General features: G+C 62.5%; 2 protein-coding genes across 2 annotated transcripts; both read right to left on the bottom strand.

The window, feature by feature from the left end:
* Nucleotides 1-5,740: 5,740 nt before the first annotated feature.
* On the bottom strand, nucleotides 5,741-6,479 carry OVCA2 (OVCA2 serine hydrolase domain containing). Its single transcript, XM_021550978.3, has one exon. The coding sequence runs from the start codon at nucleotides 6,477-6,479 to the stop codon at nucleotides 5,793-5,795; it is 687 nt and encodes a 228-aa protein (XP_021406653.2). The 3' UTR covers nucleotides 5,741-5,792.
* Nucleotides 6,480-6,681: 202 nt separating this feature from the next.
* DPH1 (diphthamide biosynthesis 1) lies at nucleotides 6,682-24,184 on the bottom strand. Its single transcript, XM_021551028.2, has 12 exons — nucleotides 24,136-24,184; nucleotides 23,264-23,410; nucleotides 20,972-21,035; nucleotides 13,542-13,663; nucleotides 11,720-11,874; nucleotides 10,980-11,101; nucleotides 9,740-9,808; nucleotides 8,864-9,020; nucleotides 7,912-8,012; nucleotides 7,602-7,680; nucleotides 7,166-7,297; nucleotides 6,682-6,862 (listed from the first exon to the last, which is right to left on the bottom strand). The coding sequence occupies exons 1-12, from the start codon at nucleotides 24,182-24,184 to the stop codon at nucleotides 6,788-6,790; spliced, it is 1,272 nt and encodes a 423-aa protein (XP_021406703.2). The 3' UTR covers nucleotides 6,682-6,787.
* Between the last annotated feature and the right edge of the window lie 1,050 nt (nucleotides 24,185-25,234).

Genomic DNA, 25,234 nt, shown 5'->3' with positions numbered 1-25,234 from the left:
TCCGCAGCCCGGGGAGGGGGGGTCGATCGCCTTCACCCCGCTGCGTCTAAAGAGCGCGGAGACCCCGTCGAGGAGAGCCCGAGTCAGAGCGTCGGCACCTTGGCTCTAGACTGCTTACTGCTGCGTAGGGACAGGACAGTAACAGTCTACAGTCATGGCTACTGAAGCATGACCCACCGCCGGCACCGGCACCGGCACCGGCCCCGGCCCGCACCGGCCCCGGCCCCGGCCCCGCCGCAGCGGCGGGGGGGCGGGCGCTGTCCGTGGTGCTGAGCCGTCGGGGATGCGCCCCGACGGGGGCGGGGGGAGGGCGGGACGGGGCGGGGATGGGGGGTGTCCCGGTGCCCGCCTGACCCCGCTCTCTTTTTTCCCCCCCCGCAGACACCGACCCCCCCACGGCGGACGCCCCCCCCCCCGCCTTCCCGCTGCAGCCCAGGTAGGGGGGGACTCCCGGCGGGGCGGACACGCGTGGGAGGGCAGGGGGCGGGAGGTGGGGGGTGGGCGGATGCTACCGATGCTGCCGATGCTACCGACACTCCCCCCCCCTCCCAAGCACCGGGAGTCCCCCCCGCGCCGCCGGTGGGGGTCGGGCGCGCTCGCTGCGGTGGCGGGGACGCCTCCTCGCCGTCGCCAAGGCACCGGCTGCCCCCTCCCATCCCGCCCTCCCGTCCCCCCCCCCCCCCCACTCCGACGCCGCCCGGGCGACCGTGGCTTTAGATTGTTACTGTGCCGCTGGGGGGGTAACAGTCTACAGCCATGGTCGCCGGGACAGGCGGACTCGCACCGCGGGCAGCACCGGCTCCCCCCACTCGCCCAGCCCCGGGGGTCCCCGAGGCGGCGGAGGCGGAGCGGCGGGGGTCCCGTCGGGGGCGGCCCGCCTCCCGGGGCAGTAGGAGCTCACATGCAGGATGCAGCTCACCGCACATCAACTCTTACTGTTCGGGGGGGCGGGCGCCGAGCGGCTCCTCCTCGGGCAGCGGGAACGATGGGGACCCCCTCCGCGGATCCCCCGTCCTGCCCCCCGCCCCGCAGCCCCTCACCTGCCCTCCCGGCGGGGATCCGCAGCCCCTCGGGGACCGTCCCCGCCGGGCTCGTCCCGCCGCATCTGTCCGCTCGCCGGCCGGGGTGCCGTGCCCCCGTGCCGTGCCCCCCCGCCCCGCCGCCGGTGCTCGGGGGACCGCGGGCCGTTCGCGGAGCGGGGCTGGCGGCGGGGCCGGCGCGGCGGGGACTGAGCGCGGCCGGCGCGGGGGCGGCCGGGGGCGGTCGCAGGTTGCACAACCCGCCCGGCGCGGCCAGGAGATTCCTGAGCGGCGAAGTCAGAGCGGCCCGGCCTGCCCCGGCACCGGGCACCGGGCCTTCAGCAGCCGGCGGCGACCGGTGCTGGCCGGGCAGGGCTCCTCGTGGGGGGCACCGGGGACTCGCAGCCCTGGAGACGGAGAGAGGGGGCTGGAAGGAAGGGCTGGAGACCATGCAGACCTTATGGACGGGAGGGAGGTACCTATTCCCGTGGGGGCACCAGGCATGTAGGGTCAGTGGGTGAGGGTGGCAGTGGTAAGAGGAAGGGGAAGAGTCCCTGAACATGAACCTTCAGTCCTGGGAGCCTGAAGCACAGGGCTCCTGCAGGTGTCCCACCCAGATGGAGTAAGGGTTATGCGGGGTCCCCTGCTCACACTCTCCAAAGCAGCCCCATTAGGATCCCTCACCCATCTATGGGGTCATGCAGCTGGCAGCTCTGCCCTCATCCAGACAGGCATGGACACCACCAGGTCCCCAGGGGCCAGCAGGGCCACAGTGGGACACAGGAGACACAGGCAGGGAAGGATCAGAGGTAGCAGGTCCTTGCTGTGCCCTGCCGTGTCTCTTGCTTGTTCCCTTTGACTCCTGCTTCTCCCACCGCTGCCGTTGGTGACAGGCCAAGCACCTCACACCTGCAGGACGGGGATTTGCGGGCAGTCCCACCAACACTCAGGTAAAACCTCAGCTACGTCCAGCACATCCCCGCTGCAAAATTGCCGCTGCCACAAACCCCACCCTCCATCCCCTGGGAAACACTTCCTTATTTATGCCCTGTCAACAGCATCACAGTGAGGTCCAGGCCATGGTGACATCAGTGTCCCTTCCAGGGTACCCCTGAGTGAGGGGACAAGTCCCATGGGCAGCACAGTGGCCCCTTGGACCCCACGCTCCAGCCCGGGAATGTTCCAGCTGCACTGTTGTTTTGAAGGCCAAGTCTTTCCCGCTGACACCCTGGAATCAGTTTTTCTTCCAGAGTCCTTAAAAATATCCTGGATTCCTGACACCAGGACTTGTCTTCCAACGGCGCTTCCAAGCCGCTGGGCCCGGGGCCAGCCGCCAGCGCCAGGGGACAGAGGCTGTCCAGCTCCCGTGCTCCTCCTCAGCACGGAGATCGCGGCGGTGCCGGGAAGGAATGCGGTGCCAAGGAGGATCCCAGCCCCTGCCACGGCCTCTTCCACGGTGGAACGGTGCTCAGCGGGGCACGGGCACGGCACAAACGCGGCCTGACCTCGGCAACGCAGCCAGCGGCTTCAGAGCACGGCCAGGAGGGCGGGAAGGGCCTTCCTGGGACCTCCGAGCCATAAGCCCACAGAGCCCGGCGGCTGAGGACAGGGGTGGACACCGCCTGCAGCGACGGTCCCAAGGGACTCTCCTGGACAGGATTTCCCTGTGCATCCCTGGGAAAGCACGTGGCCCCAGAAAACTTCTAGACAAAACCTGTCACCCGCTCCTGGCTTTGCCAAGAGGCATCCTGGAATTTAGGGTGGGCCTGGGGGGGCTGAGCCAGCAAAGCTGGTGGGGGCTGCAGGAAGAGGTGCTGCTGTTGCCCCCCCAGAGGCCAGGCAGGTGCCCGCTGATCCCACATGCTGTTGCTGCCATCTGACAGCTCTTGGCGAAACGGCCTTTTGTGATTCAGCCATGTTTATCCCAGCCTGCAGCCCGGCCCAGCGTGGGTTTCCATGGAAAACTTCCATCCAAAACAAGGAGAGAGAAGGAGCTACAGCAGGAGTGACTCAGCCACAACTGGAAGCTTCTGCAAGTGAAGCAGGGAAGGGGGGGCTGTTCCCTACGGCTTGGTCCTGCTCCAGCAGCGGGGCCCAGGGATGGTCCCGGCTGTCCTCTGCCCCTGCCACTTTGGAGGCAGGATCTTGGCAGGTTTGGGGAAAGCCTGGCTGTAAAACCATCTGGGAAACACATCACCCTCCTGGAGTGCCCCCTCCCCACGCCTGTGGCAGGTCCTGCCGGTGGGGACAGAGGGGAAGAGCGTGAGATGAGTAAGGCTCAAACCCTGGCACGAGCTGATGCCAGGCTCGGCAGGACGTCACTTTTTCCACGCTGCCCACAGGAACCCCTACCCGTGCCTGGTGTGCCCCAGGTGGGTGGCTGGCAGGGTGGGCCGTGGCAGTGCCCTCGAGGTGGCATTGGCACAGGGGAGAGGGGTGAGGGGAGTGGGGAGAGGTGGGAAAACAGCCAGGAGTTTGCAGGGAGCAGCAGTACTGGCGGTGTCTCTGCTCATGCCGGGCTCCTCCTGCCCTCCCCGGGACACTGGCACAGGGCTGGGGGCTCTGCTCACCCAGGGAAGGGGCAGCAAAGCTCTGCCTGGACTCCTCACAGCAGGCTCCTCACAAGCAGGGCCACAGCGAGGCTCCTTCCTGTCCCCCGAGGTCACACAGGTGGCTCCAATGGTTGCACTGGGGTATGGAAAGGGACACCTGGAGACAGAGGTGACATCCTCCCTGCCAAAACACCCAGGCTCTCAGTGCTGCTGGTAACACTAGTGATTGTCCCCAGGGCCCTTTTGTCCCAGGTCAAAGTGGCACAGCTGCCACCCAGATCCTGGGCTCACTCCATCACCCCATGTTCAGCAACAGCAACAGGCCCACGCTGTTTTGGGGGGAAAAACCAACTCCCCTGGGCCACACGGGGTGATGGAGAAGGGAACTCCCCAGCACGAAGCCGAGTGACGGGTGGGAGGACATCAGCCACTCTTGTTTCCAGGCTCACCTCTGCGGGCAGTTCAGCCAAGTTCTGTGGCTGCATCCCAAGAACAGTCCTGGATCTGCGAGAGAGGTAGGGGCCAGCCCGAGGGCATCTCGCCAGGAAAGCAGGGAGAGGGCAGGATTCCCATGGCAAATCCCTCGGAGCCTCTTCCCTCCTCCCACCACACCGGGAGCAAGCAGGACCTCCCTGCGCTGCTCACACGGGCACCTCCTGCGGACAAAGGTCGCGTTTATCTGGTTTTTATTCATTTATTTAAACCGCTACAGCAGATACCCGGCAGGAGCCATCTTGAGGGAAAGGAGCAGGTACCGCAGCACCCCAGTTCGGGTCACCCATCCCTCCTGGAGCCACCCGAGGGAGCTGCCTGCAGAGCTGGGACCGCGCTGCTCACTCACCGCACCCGGGGCTTCCTCCCCTTCCTTCCCTCCTGCCAGGAGCTGGCGGTGCCTCCCTGTGCCCGGGAGCCGCCGGGGCTGCGGGGCCGCAGTGCGGGCGGACGGTGCCTCCCCCGCGCCGGGAAAGCACCGGGAGCTCGGCGACAACCGAACACCTCCGGGGCTGCCGGCGCGGCCGCTGCCGTCCCTGCCCGGCGGCGACAGAGGTTCCCGTGCTCTGCCACAGCCGCAGCCGGGCGCGCAGCCCCCAAAAACCCAGCCTCTGGTGTCCCCGATGTGGAAAGCAAGGGCTGCGGGCACCCACGCGAAGTGGCACGGACGGCCAGCACTGCCCGAGCCCCAGAGCGGGTCTGGGCTGCAAGGGAAGCAGCCACATCCTGCTGCCAGCATCACCAGCGTGCTGCAAACCGGGGGAAAACGGGATGGAGCTGGGAGCTGCTCACCCCTCTGCTCTGCTTTAACCCACGGCACCCCGGGCACGCTCCCAGCTCACTGAGCACAGGAGGGTTCCAGCAGCACAGGCTCCTGTGGCTCTCACAGAGCTGACACTGCGCTGCCCTGCTGCTCAAGCAGGGGGAAAACTCCCTTTTTTCACCCAGTTTCCTTCTTTTACCAGCTCTACACCCCCAAGGAAAGCCGTGGTTAGAGAAGCTCTGCTAGCTCTCCTCTCCTCAGACTGGTGCACAGTGCTGAGCTGGGCAGAAGCTGAGCAGGACACCTGCAAGTATTACAGCAATAAAGATTTTCCTGTGCTTCTGGATAATACAGAGCCACAAACAGCAACAAGCTTTTCTTGTTCATGGAGGCACTTTGTGCAGGGAAGATTCAACACATGCACACTGAGCCAGCAGGCATTTCATTCCTGAAACAAACCCCAGCCCTGGCACTGCCAAGGATGAGAGGGTTTTCCAGGCCCAGACCAGCTGGAAGCTTGGCTTAACAGATATTAAAAACCACGAGGTTTTGGGGTGTCAAACTGCAAGAGCTCTGTGCTCTGCAGAGACTTCCTGTGGCTGAACTGAGGGCCTCTCCTTTTGAGCAGGTGTTTGAGTCTCTGAAAGCACCTCGCACACAGAGCAGCGTCACCCTCCTGCCCTCAACCCCCTCACTGCCACACCCCCACACTCATGTGTTACATGTCATACATGTTATATACATTCTATATAACTCGATATACATATATATATTATACTGAGTATACAACAAAGCTGAAAAAAAGGGAGATAAAGAACCATTAGCCTGGCCTGGGTGAACACTGAAGAGCAGAATGTGCAGTGAGCTGTTCTCTGGTCCCTCTGGAGGCACGGAAACACGGATGCTTCACAGGATGGATGGCCACAGGTGGCTCACCAGAGCCCTTCTTTATTACAGAGCCCATTCTCAAACCTCCCCAGCTCCCGGGCGCTCGGCCTGGTCCTGCCCGGGGCAGAAGCGTTCCAGGAATTCCAGGTAGGCTTTCCTCTGCGCCGGAGCCGTGGGGATGAAGTGCCCGCCGGGGTGCGTGAGCACGACGGGCTCCACGAAGCACCGGGCCAGCTCCCTGCTCAGGGGCGCCGCGATGACGGCGTCGGTGTCGCCCACGACGTGCAGCGTGGGCAGGGCGATGGGCTCCCGGTAGAAGTGTCCGTGCGCCGGGGCGCGGCTGGCGAACGCGGCCACCAGCACGGCGAAGGCCACCGGGAAGCGCGGGTCGCCGCGGGCCCGCAGGGCGCACACCATGGCGGCCAGCGCCGCGCCCTGGCTGAAGCCCAGCAGCCCGTCGAAGGGCCCGTGCTCCTCCAGCGCCGCCGCCACGGCGGACAGAGACTCCTCCAGCCCCGCCGGAGCCGCGGCCGCTTCGCTCGCCTCGAACGTGCCGGGCCCGGAGAACCACCAGCCGCGGGGGGGGTCATCCCCGTCGGGGTCGTCCTCAGCGGCGGCGGGGAGGAGGTGCGGCGCGTCGATGGCCACCAGCTCGGCGCGGCCGCGCAGGGCCTTGCGGAGCGCGCCGGCGCGCCGGCGGAAGCGGCGCGCGCTCTGCCGGTAGCCGTGCAGCGCCAGCAGCCGCAGCGGCCGCGCCGCCGCCATGGCCGCGCCACTTCCGCCTTCCCGCCGAAACGCTGCGCGCTGATTGGCCGGGGAGACGGGAGAGGGCGGGGCCTTGGCGGAGGCGGCGCGCGCCCCCTGGCGGCGGGAGGACCCCGGGGTGGGTGGCTGAGGGCGGGACTCGGCCCCGGCCTCGCAACGGGAACTCCCCGCGGACAGCCCGGCTCGGTTCAGGCGGGCAGTGGTGTTGTCGAACCCATCCGTTCCAGTACAGGGGGGTCCCGGTGGTGCTTACATCAGCGGTGCTCCCGCTCCGCCCATGGCAGGTCCCGGAGCGCTGCGGGTGACACTCACGAAGCTGCGAGGTCCCTGGTGCTTGGCTGCTCCCCACCCTCGGGCGGGGCGGGGGGCGCGGGTGGCTTCCCCTGCAGGGAAAGGGAGGGTCAGGCACGTCCCAGGCGCAGCCGGAGCTGCGATGAGCCGGTCCGTGCCCAGCCCGCAGGGGAACCCCCCCATTCCCGGGGAGCCCCGGGAACCGGCAGGCGCTCACCCCGACCGGGCTGGGGAGAGCCGCGTGTGCCTCCCCAGGGCCGGGCTGGCATTGTCCCGGTACCGTTCCATGGCAACGACACCACGGGGTGGCGCTTTCGGTACGCGGCACCGGGCGCCGAGTGCTCAGCCGGTCCCGGTGCTCCCGAGCGGGGACCCGGTGTCCCCCCGCTGCCCACCTGTGCCGGCCGCCCGCGGCGCGGGGGCTGTGTGCCACCGTGGTTCACCGTCCACGGCCCCAGGGACTGGTTGGCATAGAAGTCCATGGGATAAGGCTGCTGCCACTCGATGTCCTGGAGAGCCACCGCAGCCTGCGGAGAGGACCGGGGATGAGTCCCCGAGTGGTGCCCGCAGAGGGGGAGCTGGTGGTGCTGGGAGAGGCCCCAGCATCCAGCTCGGTGTGCTGAGGAGGGCACTGCTGGGGCAAAGCTGGAGGCACCGGGAATCCCAGTGTTTTCACAAAAGATTGGATATCCCAGCAGCATGTCTGGACTGTGCACAGAACACAGATGGAGAGAGGAGGGGACACTGTCTGGGTGCAGGGACATCCCCAGCCTGTTCTGGTGCATCACCCCAATCTAGGACTGGCCCCCCAAAACAGAGAAGGATGCTCACCTCATAGGGTGTCAGCAGTGGCTTGCTGAAGGCTTCTCCCCAGTCAATGGAGAGCCGGGGACAGGCTACCTGCACCCACCTGGAAGGGAAATGTCACAATGGGGATGAGCATTTTGGGAAGAACACGGCCCAGTGAAGCCTCTCAGCAGAACCCCAGAAGGTCCTTACTGTGCAGCACCACCCTGCTAAGGCCAGCCATGCCCCTTCCCTGCACAGTGACAGCACGATGGAAGTGTCAGGGACAGCTTCAAGCAAGAATTGCACAGGGATGGGGCACCCTGGGGCTGGAGGGGAGGGGAGCAGCACTCACACATCCACCTCTGGGAAGAGTTTTAGCTTGCTGGGGAAGATCTCAGACAGCAGCACCCGCACGTAGGGCCGGCCCAGGGCGCGGAGACGTGACTCCAGGTGCTGCAGGGGAAAAAGGCACCTGGCAGGGTTAGGATCCCCCAGCAAGCCCCTCAAGCTCTGCCCACAGCGTCTTCCTGGCCATCAGACCCTCTGTGGGTCCCAGCTCTGCCCCAAGTGTCCCCTTGGCAGTCATAGGCCAGACTGTGGCCATGGCTCCGGCTTGTGCCCAGCTTTCCCCAGCACGTGCCTCAGCCTAATGAAGTAATTACTGCTCAATGACAACAATCTGTTCTCGTTAGCAGCTGCCTGCCCTGGGACACCCACCTGTCATGGGCTGGCTGCAGCCAGAGCTTTCAGGAGGAGGAGAGGGGCCAGAGATGTCCTTGTCCTCCAGAGCCGGCACTAATCGCCCCCTGCCCAGCCAGCCCTGCCTGCTGTGGAAGAGCAGCTGCTGGGACCTTGCTGCCCTGCACTGCCTCAAAGCTCACCTGTGCACCCAGCATTTCTGGGTGTGAGCAGGGCCACCGTGCTCAGAGAGCAGAACTCTGCTGTCCTGCTCCCCTCACCCAGCCGAGGTGCAGAAAGCGCCAGCACGGCAACTGAGCAGGGATGCTGAACCTGATCGGAAGTTCATCCAATTAAAACAAACCCAGCCAATTAATTGCCGAGCTGTCTGGGCAGGGGGGGGGTTCTCCAAGACTAGCCAGCTCTCCCCAGGAACGAGTTTAATGAGCCCTTTGTCCAGCCTCCCTCATCAGCTGCTAATTGCCCACGCAGACCGGGGCCAGTGGCCACTGAGGGTTGCCAGCAGTGCCACATCCACCCTTACCCTGGCATCGCTCACCAGTCCTTCCCCCCATCCAACAGCAGTGCCTGGTGCCCGGTGGGGACACTGGGGAGGGGGGTGGTACCTGTAGGATGCTGGGGGAGCCCTGACGCCCCAGCGTGCCCAGGATGAGTCCCCAGCAGCGGGCAGTGCTGGCGGTGCGGATGGCGTCCTGCCGGGCGCGGTGCATGCGCTCGTGGCTGTAGTGCTCCTGTGAGAATACTTTGCTGTAGGGATCGTACCTGCAAAGCACAGCCAGGCTCACACCGGCTCCATCACCTGCCCTCCTCCCAGTGATGCCCGTCCCTCATTAGCACTAATTGCCTCCCACTGCATCCGTCCTCCTGGCTGGTGTAGGATCCAGCCGGCTCGTTAGGGGACAAGGACAGGGATAGGGTACAAGTCTCCCACCACAGCACCCCAACACCCAGCACAGCCTCGGCTCTGTGCTCGGCTTCACACTCAGCTCCCCCCCATCCTGGCTCATCAATTATGAAGAATTCTTTGATTTGTTGCTTTGTTTGACGAGGAGAATTTTAATCAAATCCCACTCGGGTTTCGGCAGCTTCACCAGCGCCATAAACCTGACGTGCGCCTCCCGTTTGTAACAAACGACCTACTAGGAAATTCAGATTCTGCCAAATGGGCCCAGCCTTTCACTCCTGATATTTCATCTGCTTTCAGCGGCCTCATCATCGCGCTTTATGGCCTCTGCCTGCAGCAGCCGGGCTTTAATGGCTGCACCTCCACGAGCTTTCACAGGTACTTGTCAAAATGTTTATATTCAGCTGGAGTAAATGGCTGGTGTTCATCTCCCCCAAGCACCTCCTCACCCACCCCGTGGCCTCTCACCCCTCTCACCTGCCCATGCCTGCTGCTGGCAGCTGCCTGCCCAGCCCTGGGGGGCACATGGGGACAGATGGGGTGGTCCCCACCATGGGACTGGAGTGGGTGCCTGTACCTGTATGCAGGTATCCCTGGGTTGGCAATCATGATGGACTCCAGGTGGAAGCGCCCGTCGCCCAAATACCTGCCGAGAGGGGAGGGAGAGCTATGGCACTGGGAAGCAGCAGCACCCCATCCACGTGTCCTTTCCAAACTGCAGCACAGTGGAGATGTCAGCAATCCAAGCTCCTGTGCTGGGACCCAGGGGCAGCAGGCACAGAAGGGGCTCCCTGGCATGCAGGGCTGGAGAGGCAGCCATGCTCAGAGCAAGGAGGGGTGCTCACACCAGCACGGGGTGGCTGGGAGCTGCTCCATCTCAATGGCTGGTTCTAGACGTTGCTGCTTCCATTTCTAATCGGATTTCCAGTCAGCAATTACATTTCAAAGCCTTTCATTCAGCTGCCCTAATGGAGTGAGGGCCTGGAAAATGAATTCAGACGTAAAACTTGACTAGATTTTGCCCTTAATTGGAGAATGACATTTTGGGAGATCAAAGCTAATTTGTCTGTAAAAGTTAGCCCCAGAGACGGTGCAAAGAAGAAAATAATAATGCAGGGAGGACGCAGGTAAGGCCGAGTGCACCTGCGCAGGTTGGTACCGCACTGCCACTGCTGTGCCAGCTGCAACGACCCACTCTCACCAATGCAGTGCCAGCCTGGCTGCCCCTGCCTGCTCCTGATGTCCTTGGGGAGACGGAAAGTGGCTCAGGATGAATCCAAAGCTCTCACTGCCCCTGTGTCCAAGCAATCTGAAGCCCAGCTCCCTGCATGGCCGTGCTTGGAAAGGCACTGGTGCTGTTGGCTCCCAGCAGCGTGGGCAAGAAGGAGCTCAGCAGGGCCCAAACCCACACCTGGGCTCCCCAGCTCCCCCCAAGGGTGGGGTCCTTGTATTTATTTATTCTGCAGCAGACTGTATTCACAGTACATTAAGCATTTCCATTACCTAAAATAATTAGGTGATAGGAAGCGAAGTGCTCCCTCTAATTTGCTGTCCTTAAATAAAATTAATGTTGCTGTGATGTTGGGCCCCGGCCATTTGTCTTTTCCAATTATCCACCCGCCCTTCCATCTATTATCTATTCTGATATACGACTCAATTATTTCCTCCGTGCTACAAGCACACGCCACTTAAAGCAGTGTGAGGAGCTGAAGGGGGCCTATCCCAGCCTGTGGATAGCCCTCACCACCCTGAAAATTGCACAAAACGAGGTAGGGGGTGCAGGAAGGCAGGAAGGTCTGAAGGACCCCGGTACTTACACAATGGCATCCGTGTCCTGGGCGAGCCGGGGTGACGTACAGCCCAGGATCTCTCCCGGGGACAGCGGCTTACACTGGGGCACACACACCTTGTACTGGGAGCGCAGCTCCTGTGACACTGCCTGTGGGAGATGTGGGGTCAGCAGGGATAAGCCATGGCACAAAGGGTGGCTGAGGACCTTTAGGGACACACCAACCCTGGCAGTCCCAGCTGTCGTGACCCAGTGGAAGGGAACCAGCCCGCTCGGGGTGGCCCCAGGACCAGCCCCGCGCAGTCAGGATGCTCAGCGAGGCTCGGCCAACGTATCAATTAAAAGACAAGGGAAAAGGCTTAACGCTTGGCTAGCCCCGTGTTTTGATAGACACGGCTCAAGAGGCTCATTCATCTCCTCCCCTCCTGCCCAGCCCCTGTTCAGGGGCAGACAGACAGACCCGCCGGAGCTTCCCCGGCCGCTGCCGGCACTGCATCAAAATGCCAAGTGCTCCACCGCCTGCCCTGACATTTCCAGAGCAGCTCCCGGGGGAGCTGGGGAGGGGTGCCGCCATGAAACATTGATCAGAGTTATTATAAAGTACTTGATCAACATTATGGCAGCACCACATTATTGCAGTGACTGTCAGAGAGGAACCAGCTCCATCAGCACCCTGGGGCAGCCGCTCCCACAGCGGGGCTGGGACCGGGAAGGGCTGAGCCAGAGGAGAACTCAGGGGGAGACAAAAGCCAGGGATTTCCATCTCACCTGCACTGTGGAGACAAACTGGATGGTGCTGACCAGGGCCAGGGAGGTGCCTGCTGCGAAGTTGAAGCGAATGGTCTCAAGGAAATGGGATGCATCGATCTTTACGTCCACAAACACATAGAGCATCTTCAGCCCCTGGGTGGAGTCGATGGGTACTGGTGACAGGAAGAGACAGGGTCTGAGTGTGGGGTACACCTGGAGCTCCAGCGAGCCCCGGGTTGTTGCTGCCTGCAGCTGGGGGATAAAGCATGTTGGTGAAGCTCCCTGTGCCCCAAACTGCCCTGGCATAGGCAGGATGGGCTGTGCCACCCCTCTGCCTGTGCTGGCTCCCAGGGCAGGGGGTGCAGATGGGAGCCCAAGAGAGCACCCGCTCAGTTTCTCTCCAGATAATGGCAGCCTGGGGAATCAATGAACACAAATCTAATTACCCCTGGTGCTAAGAAGCCTTTGTCACCACGATTAAGTGAATAATTAAAGTACACAGAGTCCACATCGATCCACAGCTCCACGTTCACTTCCCATTTTGGTGCTCTTTGCCTGATCACAATTAAGTGCAAATTACTCCCTCCTGCAGGGCACGTGGGGCTGGGAGGGAGCAGGAAGCACTGTGTGCTTCACCACTGGCCACCCTGGTGACAGGACCAACCTGGACAGCTTAAAAGGAGCCCAGCATCCTCACAGCAGCCCGTGGGTAACCCAGGGTGCCCTGTGACCCACTCAACTCTGCCCTGTGACCCACCCACTCCAGAGCAGGCAAGGGAGACAAGGCCACAGGCAGCAGATGGCAGCTGGTCTGGTGACAGTCAGCCTGGCAGTGCCTGCCTGTCTCTGCAGGGAACAGCTCCAGCTGATGTGACTCCCATTCCCCAGAGCAGCCTAATGGATACGGCCCCTTCCTCCCCTTCCTGCTGTTCATTCATGAGCAGCAGGCTACAAACCAGGAGTTTTATTCTCCCTGTTCCAGTGGTGCCCATAACCCTCTTTCCATAACAAAGCACCTAGCACACATATTTATCAGCAGGAACGCTCACACCGACGTGGCTTTCAGGACAGAGTTCTCAACTGGGAAGTCAGTATTTCATACAGACCCTGATGCAATTCTTCAAACCTGTTTATAGGGCCCCATAAATGTCCAGGAGGGCTGCCAGGTGCTGGGAGTGTGGCAGCAGCAGGGATGCACACACCTCCTACTCACTATGGCAATTCTGCAGATCCACCTTAAAACCCAGAGCGTCTTATTGTTATTTTTGGGCTGATTCCATCCTGGGTGGACTTCAAAGTTAGCAGCATCTGGGACAGCAGCGCAGTTTCCATGGCAACTGGATCCAGAGTACTGTCCGCCTGGGGAGCACACAGCCTCCTCCTCCCTTCCCTGCCCAGCCTGCACTGTACCCGCAAAGCTGCCTTTCCTGGCCCCGGGGCAAGTGGGACCCCCGGGCCCTTGCTCTCTTCTGCCATCATTCCCTTTGTCATCGCTCCACAGAGGTCAGGTGGGGACCAAGAGCAGCCTCACCCCCTGGGCCAGCGGGGTCCTGCCAACACATGGCCTTGCTGCTCTGCTCTTGGGGACAGGGCTGGATCAGTGCGCTGCTGCAGCAGCCGAGCAGGATGAGCACGCCCTGCTGCACCCAAAATCCTGCCCATGAGCAACCACCCAGCCAGCCTGGCCCCATCCAAAGCCAGCAGCTGAAGCTGGAGAACTGAAGGGATTAGCTTTGGCACTACATCTCCGAGCTGGCGTCGAGAGGGGTGTGGAGCTCTCAGCGTGGCACGGTGGCAGCCTCCACACCCCAGCAGCACCCCGGGACTCGGTGACACCTACTCAGGCAACTGTGTCCATAGTGCACCAGGAAGTCAGCGCCCAAGGCCCGGGCCGTGTAGTCATCCACGCAGCAGGCTCCGTAGGTCACGTCACCCATCACCACTGCCTCTGCGTCCGTGAATCTGAAGGAAGGCAGAGCGCTCAGGGTCACGGCCGTGTCACCACAGCCCAGCTCTGCCCCCCCAGCCCCGTGGCATGTCACCATGGGGGCACCCCGTGCTGCCACCGAGCCACGCGCCGGAGAGGACGAGCACTGGCTACTCTCCGAGATGTCAACATGATTAAGCTGGAGAGCGGTAATCCGCCTCTTCAATTGGGTAAAGCTGTTTGCAATTCAGCGGATTATCCACTCATCAAACAATACGCTGCCAGATTCCTAATGCTGCAGCGGGGAGAGCGGCAGAGGGAGACCCGGCACGGCGTGGTGCCACCGCTTCCACCAGCCAGCCTTGGGGACTGGAGCCACCAGGATGGGCAGGATGGCTGTCCTGGCATCCCTGGCAGTGCCAAGCCACCATCACCCCATGGCTGGGCACTCTGTGAGCCAGTGAATCCATTCTGCACCTGTGTCAGCCCTGGATGCCAGTTTGGCCAAGATGGGTGACCTCCAGAAGAGCTGGTGTTTAAGCAGCACTTGGCAAGGAAAAGCACAAAATCGCCACTGGTGCTGTCCCCTACCCCCAGTGCTCCAGTCCAAACCCACCTGGCACCTGCCAGCCTGTGGGTGAAGGGGCACACACCAGCACCGAGCAGCAAAGCCAAGGCTCTGGCATGATTCAGAGGCACCACCTTTGTGGGTATTTATTGCACCATTTTGGGGGATTATTAGCTTGGCTACCTTCCCGGGGAGCTGCCGCAGCAGGATGAGAGCAGGTATCACGATGACAAAGCCCCGAGCCTGGAGGGGCTGCTTCAACCAGATGCTAATTCCTTATTTAATTGAGGCCTGCTGTAGCTCGGTGCCAGCGGGGTCCCTCCTGCTGCTGGCACAGGGGACCAGGGAAGGAGGGGGCGCTGGCACAGCGTCACCCCCTGCAGCACCCATCGCTGGCTGGGGGCCAGGGTCCCGCGCTCCCCCCAAGCGCCAGGCAGGGAGCGTTACGTCGGCGGCAAGAATAGAAATGGTGGGCAGAGCTGGGCAGATGGCAGAAGGTGGAGAAATGGCGGAGCGTGCTGAATATTAACAGCTCCGGCCCATCCGTCAGCGCCCGGGGATGGGGACAGGGGAGCAGCAACGCTGGAGCATCCCCGAGGAGGGGGCACAGCCATCCTCACCTCTGAGTCCGGCCTGCACCGCTCCCACTCCACAAGGGCTGGGGATGCAGCTGGGAAGATGGGCAGGACCCAAATCCCGCGATTCCGCACGGCCAGCGTGGCCTGGATGGGAGGATGGCTCCTCCACTGCCCACGTGGCCACGCCGTGGGGCTGGGGGTGGCCAGTGAAGGTTCGAGAAGGCTCTTCCCACCCTTCTGAGCCCCCAGCCCCCTCCTCTAATGAGAGGTGAGGAGATGAACATGAATCAGACTCCACACATCTCAGCAAAAGTGGAAAATTATTCAGCTCCTTAAGATTCAGGATGGGGAGGTCTGACTCAGAGCGGCAGCCAGCGCCGCTTAATTTTTTATAGATTAAAATGTATGCAAATTGGCCCAAACCCCAGAGAAAGTCCCTGGGGGTGAAGAGCAAGAAAGTGAAATAGCAACGGTGGAAGGAGGAGGGCAGAGGTGCCCGTGGCCCTGCCTGATGTGTGGGGTTGCAGCTGGGCAGGGAGAGATGAGGCTGAGCCCTGCGCTGGCCGTGGGCAAGATTCCTCCTCTGGCTGCAGGGAGTGGAGTCACAGGTGAGCAAAGAGGCCACGGGATGGTGCCTGGTGAGGAGGGAACCCAAGGGTGCTGGCAAGGCCAGGAGCCTGGTGCTGCTGCAGGAGGGGCTCCAGGATGGCACACACCAGGATCACCCGCTCCGGCTGGGCTGGACAATCCAGCGGAGCCGTAATCATCTCCCGAGACAAATCAAAGGCAGGCGCCAGGGCCTCCCCTTGATGTTTTAATCAGTTGAGTGTCGCCAGAGTCTTTCATCAAACTACAGAGGAAGAAAATGTCAATTAGCAGCCACCTGCCTCCAATGAGGGCTGGGGAGCTGCTCGCCAACCAGCCTGGACCAGGACGTGGGCAAGGGGCTGCCACGGCAGCATCCTTGTCAGTGTTTTGTGTCCCTGGAAGTTGTCACAGCCACGGATAGGTCCCAACAGCGTGCTGGCAGTGGTGACAGGGATGTCCCCACCCAGCGCCGAGACGCTCATTACAGCTGGGAGCTCATGAATATTGAACACGTGGGGAGGTTATTCATCTTTTACATCCCGCAAACCCCGGCTCATTCTGAAAAACCGCCTGGCCTTAGCATTTTTCTCATCTCCCCCTAATTCATTATCTGCTCCTTTAAACAGATGGCTCCCAAAACCCCATTTATAAAGCACCATGCTCAGCACTGGCAGGATGTGCTCCAGGGCAGGCCAGGTCCCGGTCCCAACCCCAGCTGGGACCCCCAGGCCCTCCCAGCCCTGCTCCCCAGTGCAGGACGGAGGCAGCAGCAATCCAGGCACAAGTTGTGGGGCTGAAAACGCTGGGTCAGAGACATGCACATGGAGCCTGCATGTCTCCAAGCATGGGGTAGCCAGCCCCTGTCACCTGAGCACAAGCACTTGGCTGGAGCAGCCCTGATTTATCCCAGCCCCTCGAAAAATGAATGAGAGCATTTGCTGCTGGCAGGAGCGCAAGGTCCCTTGGCAGCGTGTGAATGATACAGTGCTGGTCCTCAAGCCATGAGGCAGAGCTGCTCTCCCCAGCAGGGACGAGTCCTCAGCCCCTGTGTGTCCACCAGCCCTTGGTGGGGAGGGGATTGAGGGGACTGGGCTGAGAGTGGCCAGTCCTGGCACCCCTGTGCCATGGGAGGATGGAGCTGGCACTGGGATGCCAGGGTGCTTGCGTGTTGTGCTGGGAACAGGGACATGGTACAGACTGTCCCTTGCCTCACAGCCACCTGCCTCACCTGCGTGTGGCCCTTCAAATACCCCACAACCACCCCATAATCATCCCACAAACTCCACCCCCACTGCCTGCTCTGTGCCCAAGCCCAGCGTGTCCCAGGACACCCGTGGGTGCTGCTGTCCTGGGCTGTGGGGGCTGAGCCCAGCCCTAGCTGAGAACAGTGCACTTAATTAGCAGAGAAGCCCATCACCAAGCCCCATTACCAGACTCCCAACTTCATTAGCACAGGAAGGCTGCACGTAATTAAAATAATGAGTTTGCGATTTTATTGCAATTGGTGCTGGAAGAGCCTGGCTGCAGCTGGGCAGTGATGGAGCCCCACAGAGCTTCTGCAAGTGGGGCACAATGAGGAGAGGTGGGTCTCCCCACAGCCCCCCAGGAGGAACCATCTCCAGCTGGGTCCCCTCCCCTGAGGGGACTTCCCACTCTGTCCTCATTTAAGTGGCAGGGCAAACACCACCTCACAAAGGGGCATGTCCCAGGGCACCCCAGCTTAGCAGTGAGAAAAACCCAAAATAAGGCAAACCAAAGCTCAGTGCACGTCAGTTGTAAAGGCACCATGACCATCCTGTGTCCCCTCTTCATAACACAGAGCTCTGTGGGATACAAGGAGGTGGCATGGGGCAGTGGTGGCGGGCACCACACCTGTGCTGGCACATCCCAGCCCTGGGAGGTGACAGCCCTATAGACCCCACACATTCCCCCCAGCCCAATTCCCCCACCACCCCCCGGCGCAGCCACCACCCGGGTAGAAGGTTCTGAACATCTCCAATGAAGTGAGAACTTCATTCCTCCTAATGATGCTGTTGTGTGGTTAATGACAGTGATTAAATTCCCCTGCACAGTGTGCACCCGCTGCCAGAGCCTCCAGGTTGTGCTGAAAAGGATGAGGGGAGAAGGGAAGGCAGCGCTGGCCAGCAAAGCCACAGCACCGTGCAGCTGAGGCCAGATCCTGATCTCTGTTACTGTCCCAGGCTGGCCTTTTGGGACCTCCTGGTGATGCTGCCAGCTTCATCACACCGTTCAGTCCCACATTGCTCAGTGCCACATGGCAGACCTGCCTGGCCAAGGGACCTGGCACCTGCTGGCACTGGGAAGCTGCTGGGCACACCAGCCATGGCACTGGGTACTGTGGGGCCCACTATCAATCAGGGCCTGTTTTGTCCTGGCCATAGTGGGGCATTTCAAGCTCTGCCACAGCTGTTGGGCTGTGCACACAGATGTTTAACTCTTTATTTCTCAACCAGGACCTGCTGTCACTCCAAAAAGTCTGTATGCTCCTGAGTCACCAGGATGAGGCTAGGATGATCTGTGCACCTCCAGCACCACATGGCATGGATCTTCAAAAGCCAGTGGGAGTTGGGAGGTGTTTAAAGCTGTGACAGGACAGCCTCTGCGGGCATCAGGACACCCCTGGGCCCCCCTGCCATTGCCCATCCCTGCCACCAAGCCTCAGCTGATTAGCAGGAGCTTCTCACCCCGACGTGGCACAGGAAGACAGAGGAATTAGCAGCTGCGAAGCCTGACAGCCGACTTTATTAACACGGAATCAAAAGCCCAGCTGAGAGCCCAGCTGATCCGTCTGCTCCAGCCCCGGCAGGGAGGGGAGCAGGGAGGGGAGCAGGGGTCTGTTCCTGGCTGCGCAGCCCCCAGCTGCAAACTGGTGGCACAGGGGGACACGACTGCCACCTCGCCGGCATGACAGCGGGTGGGCTGGGGGGCTGCCCCTCCCCGAGCCGTGGTCCAAGCTGCCCCCACGCTGCTCTCCACGCTGCCGCCCCCCAGCACGACGAGCTCCTCTCTGCCGAGTTACATCAGCCGTGACAAATGGAGCCAATTTGGAAGGTGCCGCGGGAGTGTCGTGATGTGGCGCCGGCGGAGAGCGCAGACCCCGGCCCCGACACCCCCCCCCCCCCCACCACAGCTTTGACAATGACAAACCTATTAGCGGTAATTAACTGGCCTCACACCGGTCAATGCTCCGAGCGTGCTCTCGATTTCAAAGGCTCCGGGCTCAGAACCCCACCGGCCTTTCCGGCCGTGATGCTTCGGCTACATCTTCATCCCTGCAGCCCCTCGGGGCTCAGCCAGCGCCAGTGCAATGCTGGGAAGCTCAGACAAGCCCCACCTGGCCGCCCCCTCCTCTCCTCACTCCACGGAGCTCCCCGGGGGCTTGCTCACTCCCACATGGCAGTGAGGGACGTGGTGACACTGCCATCCCGCTGCACGGGGACAGACAGATGCACAGCGAGCACCGTGTCCCCCTCCCTGAGCCGCCTGTGATGCGGGGGAGTGAGCCACATCCCCGCTCTTGGCTCTCCCCAGCACCACCAGGCCATGGCAGAAATATTCTATTAAAAGGCAGCTCCAGCAGAAGGGATAAATATTCAGTCTGAGTGGCAGCTGACACGGCTCCAGTTCAACCGAAACGCACAGGGGTGGGCACTGTCACCCCAGGGGCACCAGCCCAGGGCATGGCTCTGCAGCCAGCAGCAGAGAATGCCAGGGAGGGAAAACTCACTCCCCAAACTCCCGCCAGTAAGAACAGGGCAGGAGGCTGTGGGGATGGGCTGGGGAAAGGGGCTGCTCGCTGAGCAATGCCCCCAGTGGGCACGCAGGTATTCCTATCACGCTCAGCCCTCACATCCTCTCTGTCACCAGGAGGGACACCAGCCCAGGGCTGATGGTAGCCCCAAGCCCCCGTCCCCAGCCTGGTGATGGCAGCCAGAACACAGAGCTGCAGCGATTCCTGTCACGTCAGAGGCTCATCCGGCCCCAGCACTGGGTGAGGAGGGCCAGCAGGAGCGGGTGGCTGAGCTTCCATTCCACATTAATGCTGGCGATGAATATTAATAGCAGGAAGAGGCAGGAACTAACGAGGCCACCTGCCGATTCACACCTCACCTCCAGCAGTGTAACTGGGTCCCCAGTGTGTCCCCGAGAGAGTGGACACAGGGCTGGGCTCACTCCTGCCCACAGCCACAATCCTCCAGCTGGCAGTGCTGGTACCCAGCACAGCCAGCACAACGGATGGCACCCAGTGCTCCCAGTAAGGGAGTGGCAGTGAGGTGTCTCTGGGTGCTGCATGGAGGGAAGGACACAGCCCTTCTGCTCAGCCTTGAAACCATCCCACATCCAAACACCATCCCATCAGTGCCCCCACGTCCCTTCCCCTGGCTGGGCACCTCCACCCACGCAGCACCCATCTCCCACCAGCACCCCTCACCAGCCCAGCACCCCAGAATCCAGCAGCACCCTGGCATTCAGCACCCTGGAATCCACCATCCACCAGGAAGTGGGGCTTAAGGTTTCATTCAGATAAAAGAGCCCCTTAATCCGCTGCCTTTGAAGTTGGAGACATGAAAGCGGCTGGGTGCCAAAGCTGGAGAGGAGGCAGCTCCACTTAAAGGGACAAACCCACGCAGAGCTGCCCACACTCGCACCCATCCCCTGCCCCCCGCGCCCATCCCTTGCCCGTGCCCGCCTTCCCACCAGTGCGGGGCTGCCGCGGGGGAGACGACGGCAGAGGGGGACAAAGCCCGCGGGCACGGCTGCCTTCCCACCCAGCACAGCAGCTGCAGCGGCCAGGCTGGCTGCCGGCCTCGCCAAGGCAGCTGCTAATGAGTGCCACGACCCCGTGGCAGACAGGCACCGAGTGCTATTAGCACTAATTCATCGTGCTAAAACAGAGAAGGGGCTGCGGAAGGGGTTGCGGTGGGTGGGGAGGAAGGCAGCCGCTCTCAGCAGGGAAGAGATCACGGCCAGTTTCTGCAAGGTGCCTGCATCCACTGCCACTGCACAGCCCAGCTCCTCTCCAGTGCCTCAGCCTCGCCTCTCAAGCGGCACAGAAAAATCAAGAGAGGGGTGGTAGCAAAGGGGTCACCCAGCAGGAGCGACCCTTTCCGTGCCATCACCGCGGCCTCAAGCCTCCCAGCCACAGCAAGGCTGCCCCTGCACATCCCCGTGGCGGGCAGCGTGGCTGCAGAGGCAGCACGAGGCCAGGGGGGAGGAGGCTGGGTCCTTGCCGCAGCGGTGGCCGCGCTGCCAGCCCTCCTGCGGGCACCGGGCACGGCTGTGCCCCAGCTCCAGCACCCTGCGGGGATGCTGAGCTGGCAGCAGCTCCTGGCACAGTAGAGAGGGGAGGAGAAACCCAGCAGTGAGGGCTGGGCTGGCACTGCGCCAGTCCCTGTCCCCAGGGCTGTCCCCAGGGCTGTCACCAGGTCCCTGTGACCTGCTGCAGGGCTGCCCAGCTGTGCCCAGCCAGGCTGTGACCTCAGCCAAAGCCCTGGGTCTCCATCTGCCCGGTGGCCAAGCCACCCCCAGCAGTAGCCCCCATGCCCTTGCCAGCCCCAGAGCCCTGCAGGGAAAATCCGTGGTCTTACCGCTCAATGATGTCAGCGATGGTGCAGGCGAACATGAGGAGCCCTTCTGGCATCTGCAGGGCCACTGGGAAGAGAAACAGCCACAGGGTTAGGAGGGGCTGGAAGGGACATCTTGAAGTGGGGACCAGCCCAAGGTGCAGCCACAAACCACCCTGCCCAAACCTGCCAGGTGGTGGCCAAAAGTCTGAGTGGTTTTGGCAGCTGGGGTGCAGACTGTCCTGCCTTGGGCTGTATCCACTCTCCCTGTGCACACACCTCATCCCTCTCTGAACCCAGTGACACTGCTGGCCTCTCCCACTTCCCACAATAATGACTTCCAGATTTTAATTATGTGCTGCACAGCAAAAGGAACTTTCTTCTGTTTATTTTAAACCTGCTCCTAATAATGTAAACGCGTGCCCCTGGTCCTCCTGGTACAAGAAAGAGTGAATAATCATCCCCTGTTCAGCCTCTCCACATCATTCACAATTCTACATCCCTAGCATATCCCCTTTCGTTCACCTCTTTTCCAGCTAAAGGATCTAAACCTATTTAATCTCTCCTTATACAGAAGCTGCTCCAAACCTTTGATCATCCTCACTGCCCTTCTCCACACCTCCCTCACAGCTTCTCTCTCCATTTCAGGAGGGTGGCCAGCAACAGACGCAGCATTGTGCCTCGCAGGAATTTATTCAACAACAAATTATGTTTCCTCATTTGCTCCCTCCTCACAGAACAATCAGACCAATCCCTCCAAAGGCCAGTGAACTGCCCAGTGCCTGGGAGCCCCCACGGGGTAGTGGGGAGGAGCAGGGACCATGGTGGAGCAGGTAAATGGGGGAGGCCCCATTAATCCTGTTGTTTCACCTCCCAATCCCACTCAGTTATCCCAGCTTCCATGCTATCTATCCAAACACCCTCTCCAGATTCCCCTCCAACAAAATCCCCACGCTTCCAAGCCCAACCCACTGGCCAGTATGGAGCTGTGTAAAGGCCTGGCTCAAATTAGGCTGATCCTACCCTTGTTCCAACCTGCAGGGCCCAAGGAAAGCTGCACATGCTCTGCCAGCCCCTGCCTGACCTGGCAGGGATGGGGGCTCCATCTGCCAGCATTCCCCAGCCCATTTGAGGCTATTTTGGCCCATTTGGGGCTGCCCTCCAGCCCAGATCTGCAAACAGCGGGTTGGCAGGAGGCAGCTGGGTCGCCCTCCACCGTTGTCCCAGCACAATGGGGAAAGGGGGTGCTCCCCAGCCCCCCCCAAACCCCAGAGCAGGCAGGACACAGGCAGGGCTGGCTGCAGCCCTGTGGGAGCCGGCGTTCCCCCAGCAACGAGCCCCTGGCTGGTCTCTGCACACGCGGATTTTTAAATCCCAGCACGGCTGGCTGGCTGATGGGCTCCGCTCCCAGCTCGGAAGCCTAAATCCCAGCCGCATATTTACATTTAATTAGGAGGTGCCAAGCAGCAAAAACACAGCGAGGGAAGCCAGAGCAGCACGGCTGGGCGGCCCCGCCGTGTCCTGATGGGACACGCCCAGCCCTGACTCCCACCCCGAAAGGGCTGGACAGCCCCAGCCCCACGCCCTTCGGCCCTTGGGCATCGCAGCCGGCAGCAGCTCAGCTTCCAGAACATGCCCGTGCCGCCTGCCAGCCCTGCCAGCTCGCTGGCAGCAGGCAGAGACATTCCCAGGTGGATACAAAGCATTTCAAAGCCGCCAGCAGCCCCTGCCTGCACGTGAAGTCGGGGTGGGGACGCTGGTGACACCCGGGGATGGAGGGGGAGGCTCCGAGCCCTGCTGCCCGTAGCTGATCACACATTGCTCCGTGGGATGCACAGCCTGTGCAGGGAAAGCCCTGGCACCACTCCTGAAGCCTCCACAAGCGTTCTCTGCTCCTCTGGGGCTACACAACCCTCTGAGGAAGGTTCAGAGCAGAGAGCAGCACAGCCCAGCTCCCTGCCTGCCCCAGCCGGTGCCCAGTGTTGTGGGGCTCCCCCTTCCCAGCCCCAGCAGCGTGTCAGGAAAGTGCAGAGAGAGAGGAGAGAGGCAGGAGGAGCACAGCAGGGACCTGGCCAGCATCCCAGACACATCTCCAGGCTGACAGGTCCACGCAGCTCAACCTGTCCTGTCCGATGTGATTATAATCCAGAGATACAGATCTATTAACCCCCCTCGAGAGGAGGAGAGCTCGCCAAAACACAGCCTAAACACACTGGGGGCACAGCAGCAGCTCAGCCCCAGCCTCACCTGCCCACCGAGGAGGCTGAGCAGCACAAACCAGCCCCAAAACCGCTCACGCCCCGGGGCAGCGCTCACCCTTCGTGGCCTGAGCCTGCCGGATGCGCCACACGGTCTTGGGGATCTCGAAGTTGTAGTTGGGGGGCAGGGCCTCCGCCGCCTCCCGCAGCTCCGCGTCGCCCAGGATCTCCTCGGGGATCTGCTGGGCCACACGCCGCGCTCGGGCTGGGGACAAAGCGGGGGGGAAAGGAGCCGTCAGAGAGGAAGGGAGGGGAAGGGAAGGGAGGGGAGGGCAGCCCGCACGCCACGGGCCACCACAGCCTTGCTATTCTCATGCCAGCTCCTGGTGCTCAAACCCCTCGGGAAAGGGGGGAAAGGGGTGGGGTCCTGCCCTTCACGCTAGGGGCAGATCGCCAGCACTTTTCGGGGGGAAAAAAAAGGGGTTTTTTAGCCCAGAAAGCACCGCAGTAAGGATGTGAGCGCAGCTGGCTGTCCCCACAGCGAGGGGACAGCACGCACAGCCCCTCAGGGCTCATCGGCCAGCACCCCTAATGCCCCCCCGTTTCCCCAGCAAAAGGATCCCGTTATCCCAGCGGGAAAAAGCCACCCAGCGCCGGCTGCTCCATCCCCGGGAGCCTCATCCTGAAGCCGCCCCCCGGCAGCAGCCGCCCCCCTACATCTCGGCGATGCCAGAGTGCAGCGGGGGAGTGACAGCAGGGGGATTATTCACTATTTCCAGCCCAACACCGGCACTCACGAGCCACCAAACCCTCCCCGCACGGCCCACGGGACAACCGACAAAGGGCCAGCTGGGCCGGGCCGGCGGCGGGGGCGGCCGGGACGGTGGCGGAGCCACCTCCCGCCACCGGCACGGGCTCCCCCGTCGAGGCAACCTCAACAGCGCGCGGCAGAAGCCCCGGGAGCCCCGCGCTGCGCCGGTCCCAGCCCACCTGTGGCGGGCACCGGGGCCGCGCTCCCGGCCGGCACGGGGGCCGCCATTGCTACGGCGCACGTGGGGGCGGCAAGGCAGCGCCAAGCGATCCCCGAGCCAGGCCGGAGCAGCCGCCGGCCGAGACATCGAGCTCGGGAGCGCACCGCCGGGCCCCGACGGGACGGGCGGTGCGGCGGGGACCGAGCGCTCCCGACGCGGTGCCGGCGGGGCACCGGGAGCGCGGTGACGTGTGACAAGCGCTGCGATGGCGGGGCTGTCCGCCCTGCACGTCGGGGATGTGGTCCCGGCGCATCCCTCGCGGTGCTGACGGTTTCGGGGTTAATGGTGCTAATGTTAACGCAGGGACGGGGCGGGGGCACCGGGAGCGTTGTCGTGGTGTCCCCTCCCCACGCCCCTGCGAAGCATGGGGCAAGAGGGACCGGAGGGGAATGGGGACCCCCTGGAGACAACGGGGATCCCGACGGGGCAGTAAGGGCAGCAGCGCTCCCGGTGGAATAACGGGACCCTCTCGGGACAGTGAGGACAGCAGCGTTCCCATTGGAGTAACGGGAGCCGCGGTGGGACAGAGGGAAGGAGGCAGGAGGGACAGTCCGGGGTCAGCGGGGACCTCCAGGGGACGATAGAAGACCGAGGAGGCAGCGGGGATCCCCCGAGGAAGGCGGCGATCCCGGCGGGCCGGTGGGGACAGCTGCGTTCCCGGTGGGATAACGGGACCCCCTGCGGTGCACGGGGGAGGGGGCAGGAGGGACTGTCTGGGGACAGCGGGGACAGCTCGGGGGCACCGGGGTGTCGGAGAGTGCGGGGACAGCAGGAATCGGGAGACAGAGGGGACAGCAGCGACCGGGAGGCAGAGGGGACAGCAGAGCCCCCGGGGGGGTATCCGTGACCCCGGTGGGGCGGAGGGGACGAGAAGGGGCGGAGGGCACCGTAGGGAGCGGCCGGGACCGTGCCGGGGCGGCGGGGACAGCGCGGACAGCAGAGACCCGGATCGGACGGCGACATCCCGGCAGGACACGGCGACACGGCGGGCAGAGGGGACGATAAGGGGCCGAGGGGACGGCGGGTCCCGGGGGAGCGGCAGGGACGGGGCTGGGCAG

This window comes from Lonchura striata, chromosome 20 (assembly GCF_046129695.1).
Source record: "Lonchura striata isolate bLonStr1 chromosome 20, bLonStr1.mat, whole genome shotgun sequence".
In the NCBI taxonomy this organism is placed as follows: Eukaryota; Metazoa; Chordata; class Aves; order Passeriformes; family Estrildidae; genus Lonchura; species Lonchura striata.
The sequence above is the reverse complement of the archived record's forward strand: the minus strand, read 5'-3'. Positions and strand labels throughout refer to the sequence as shown.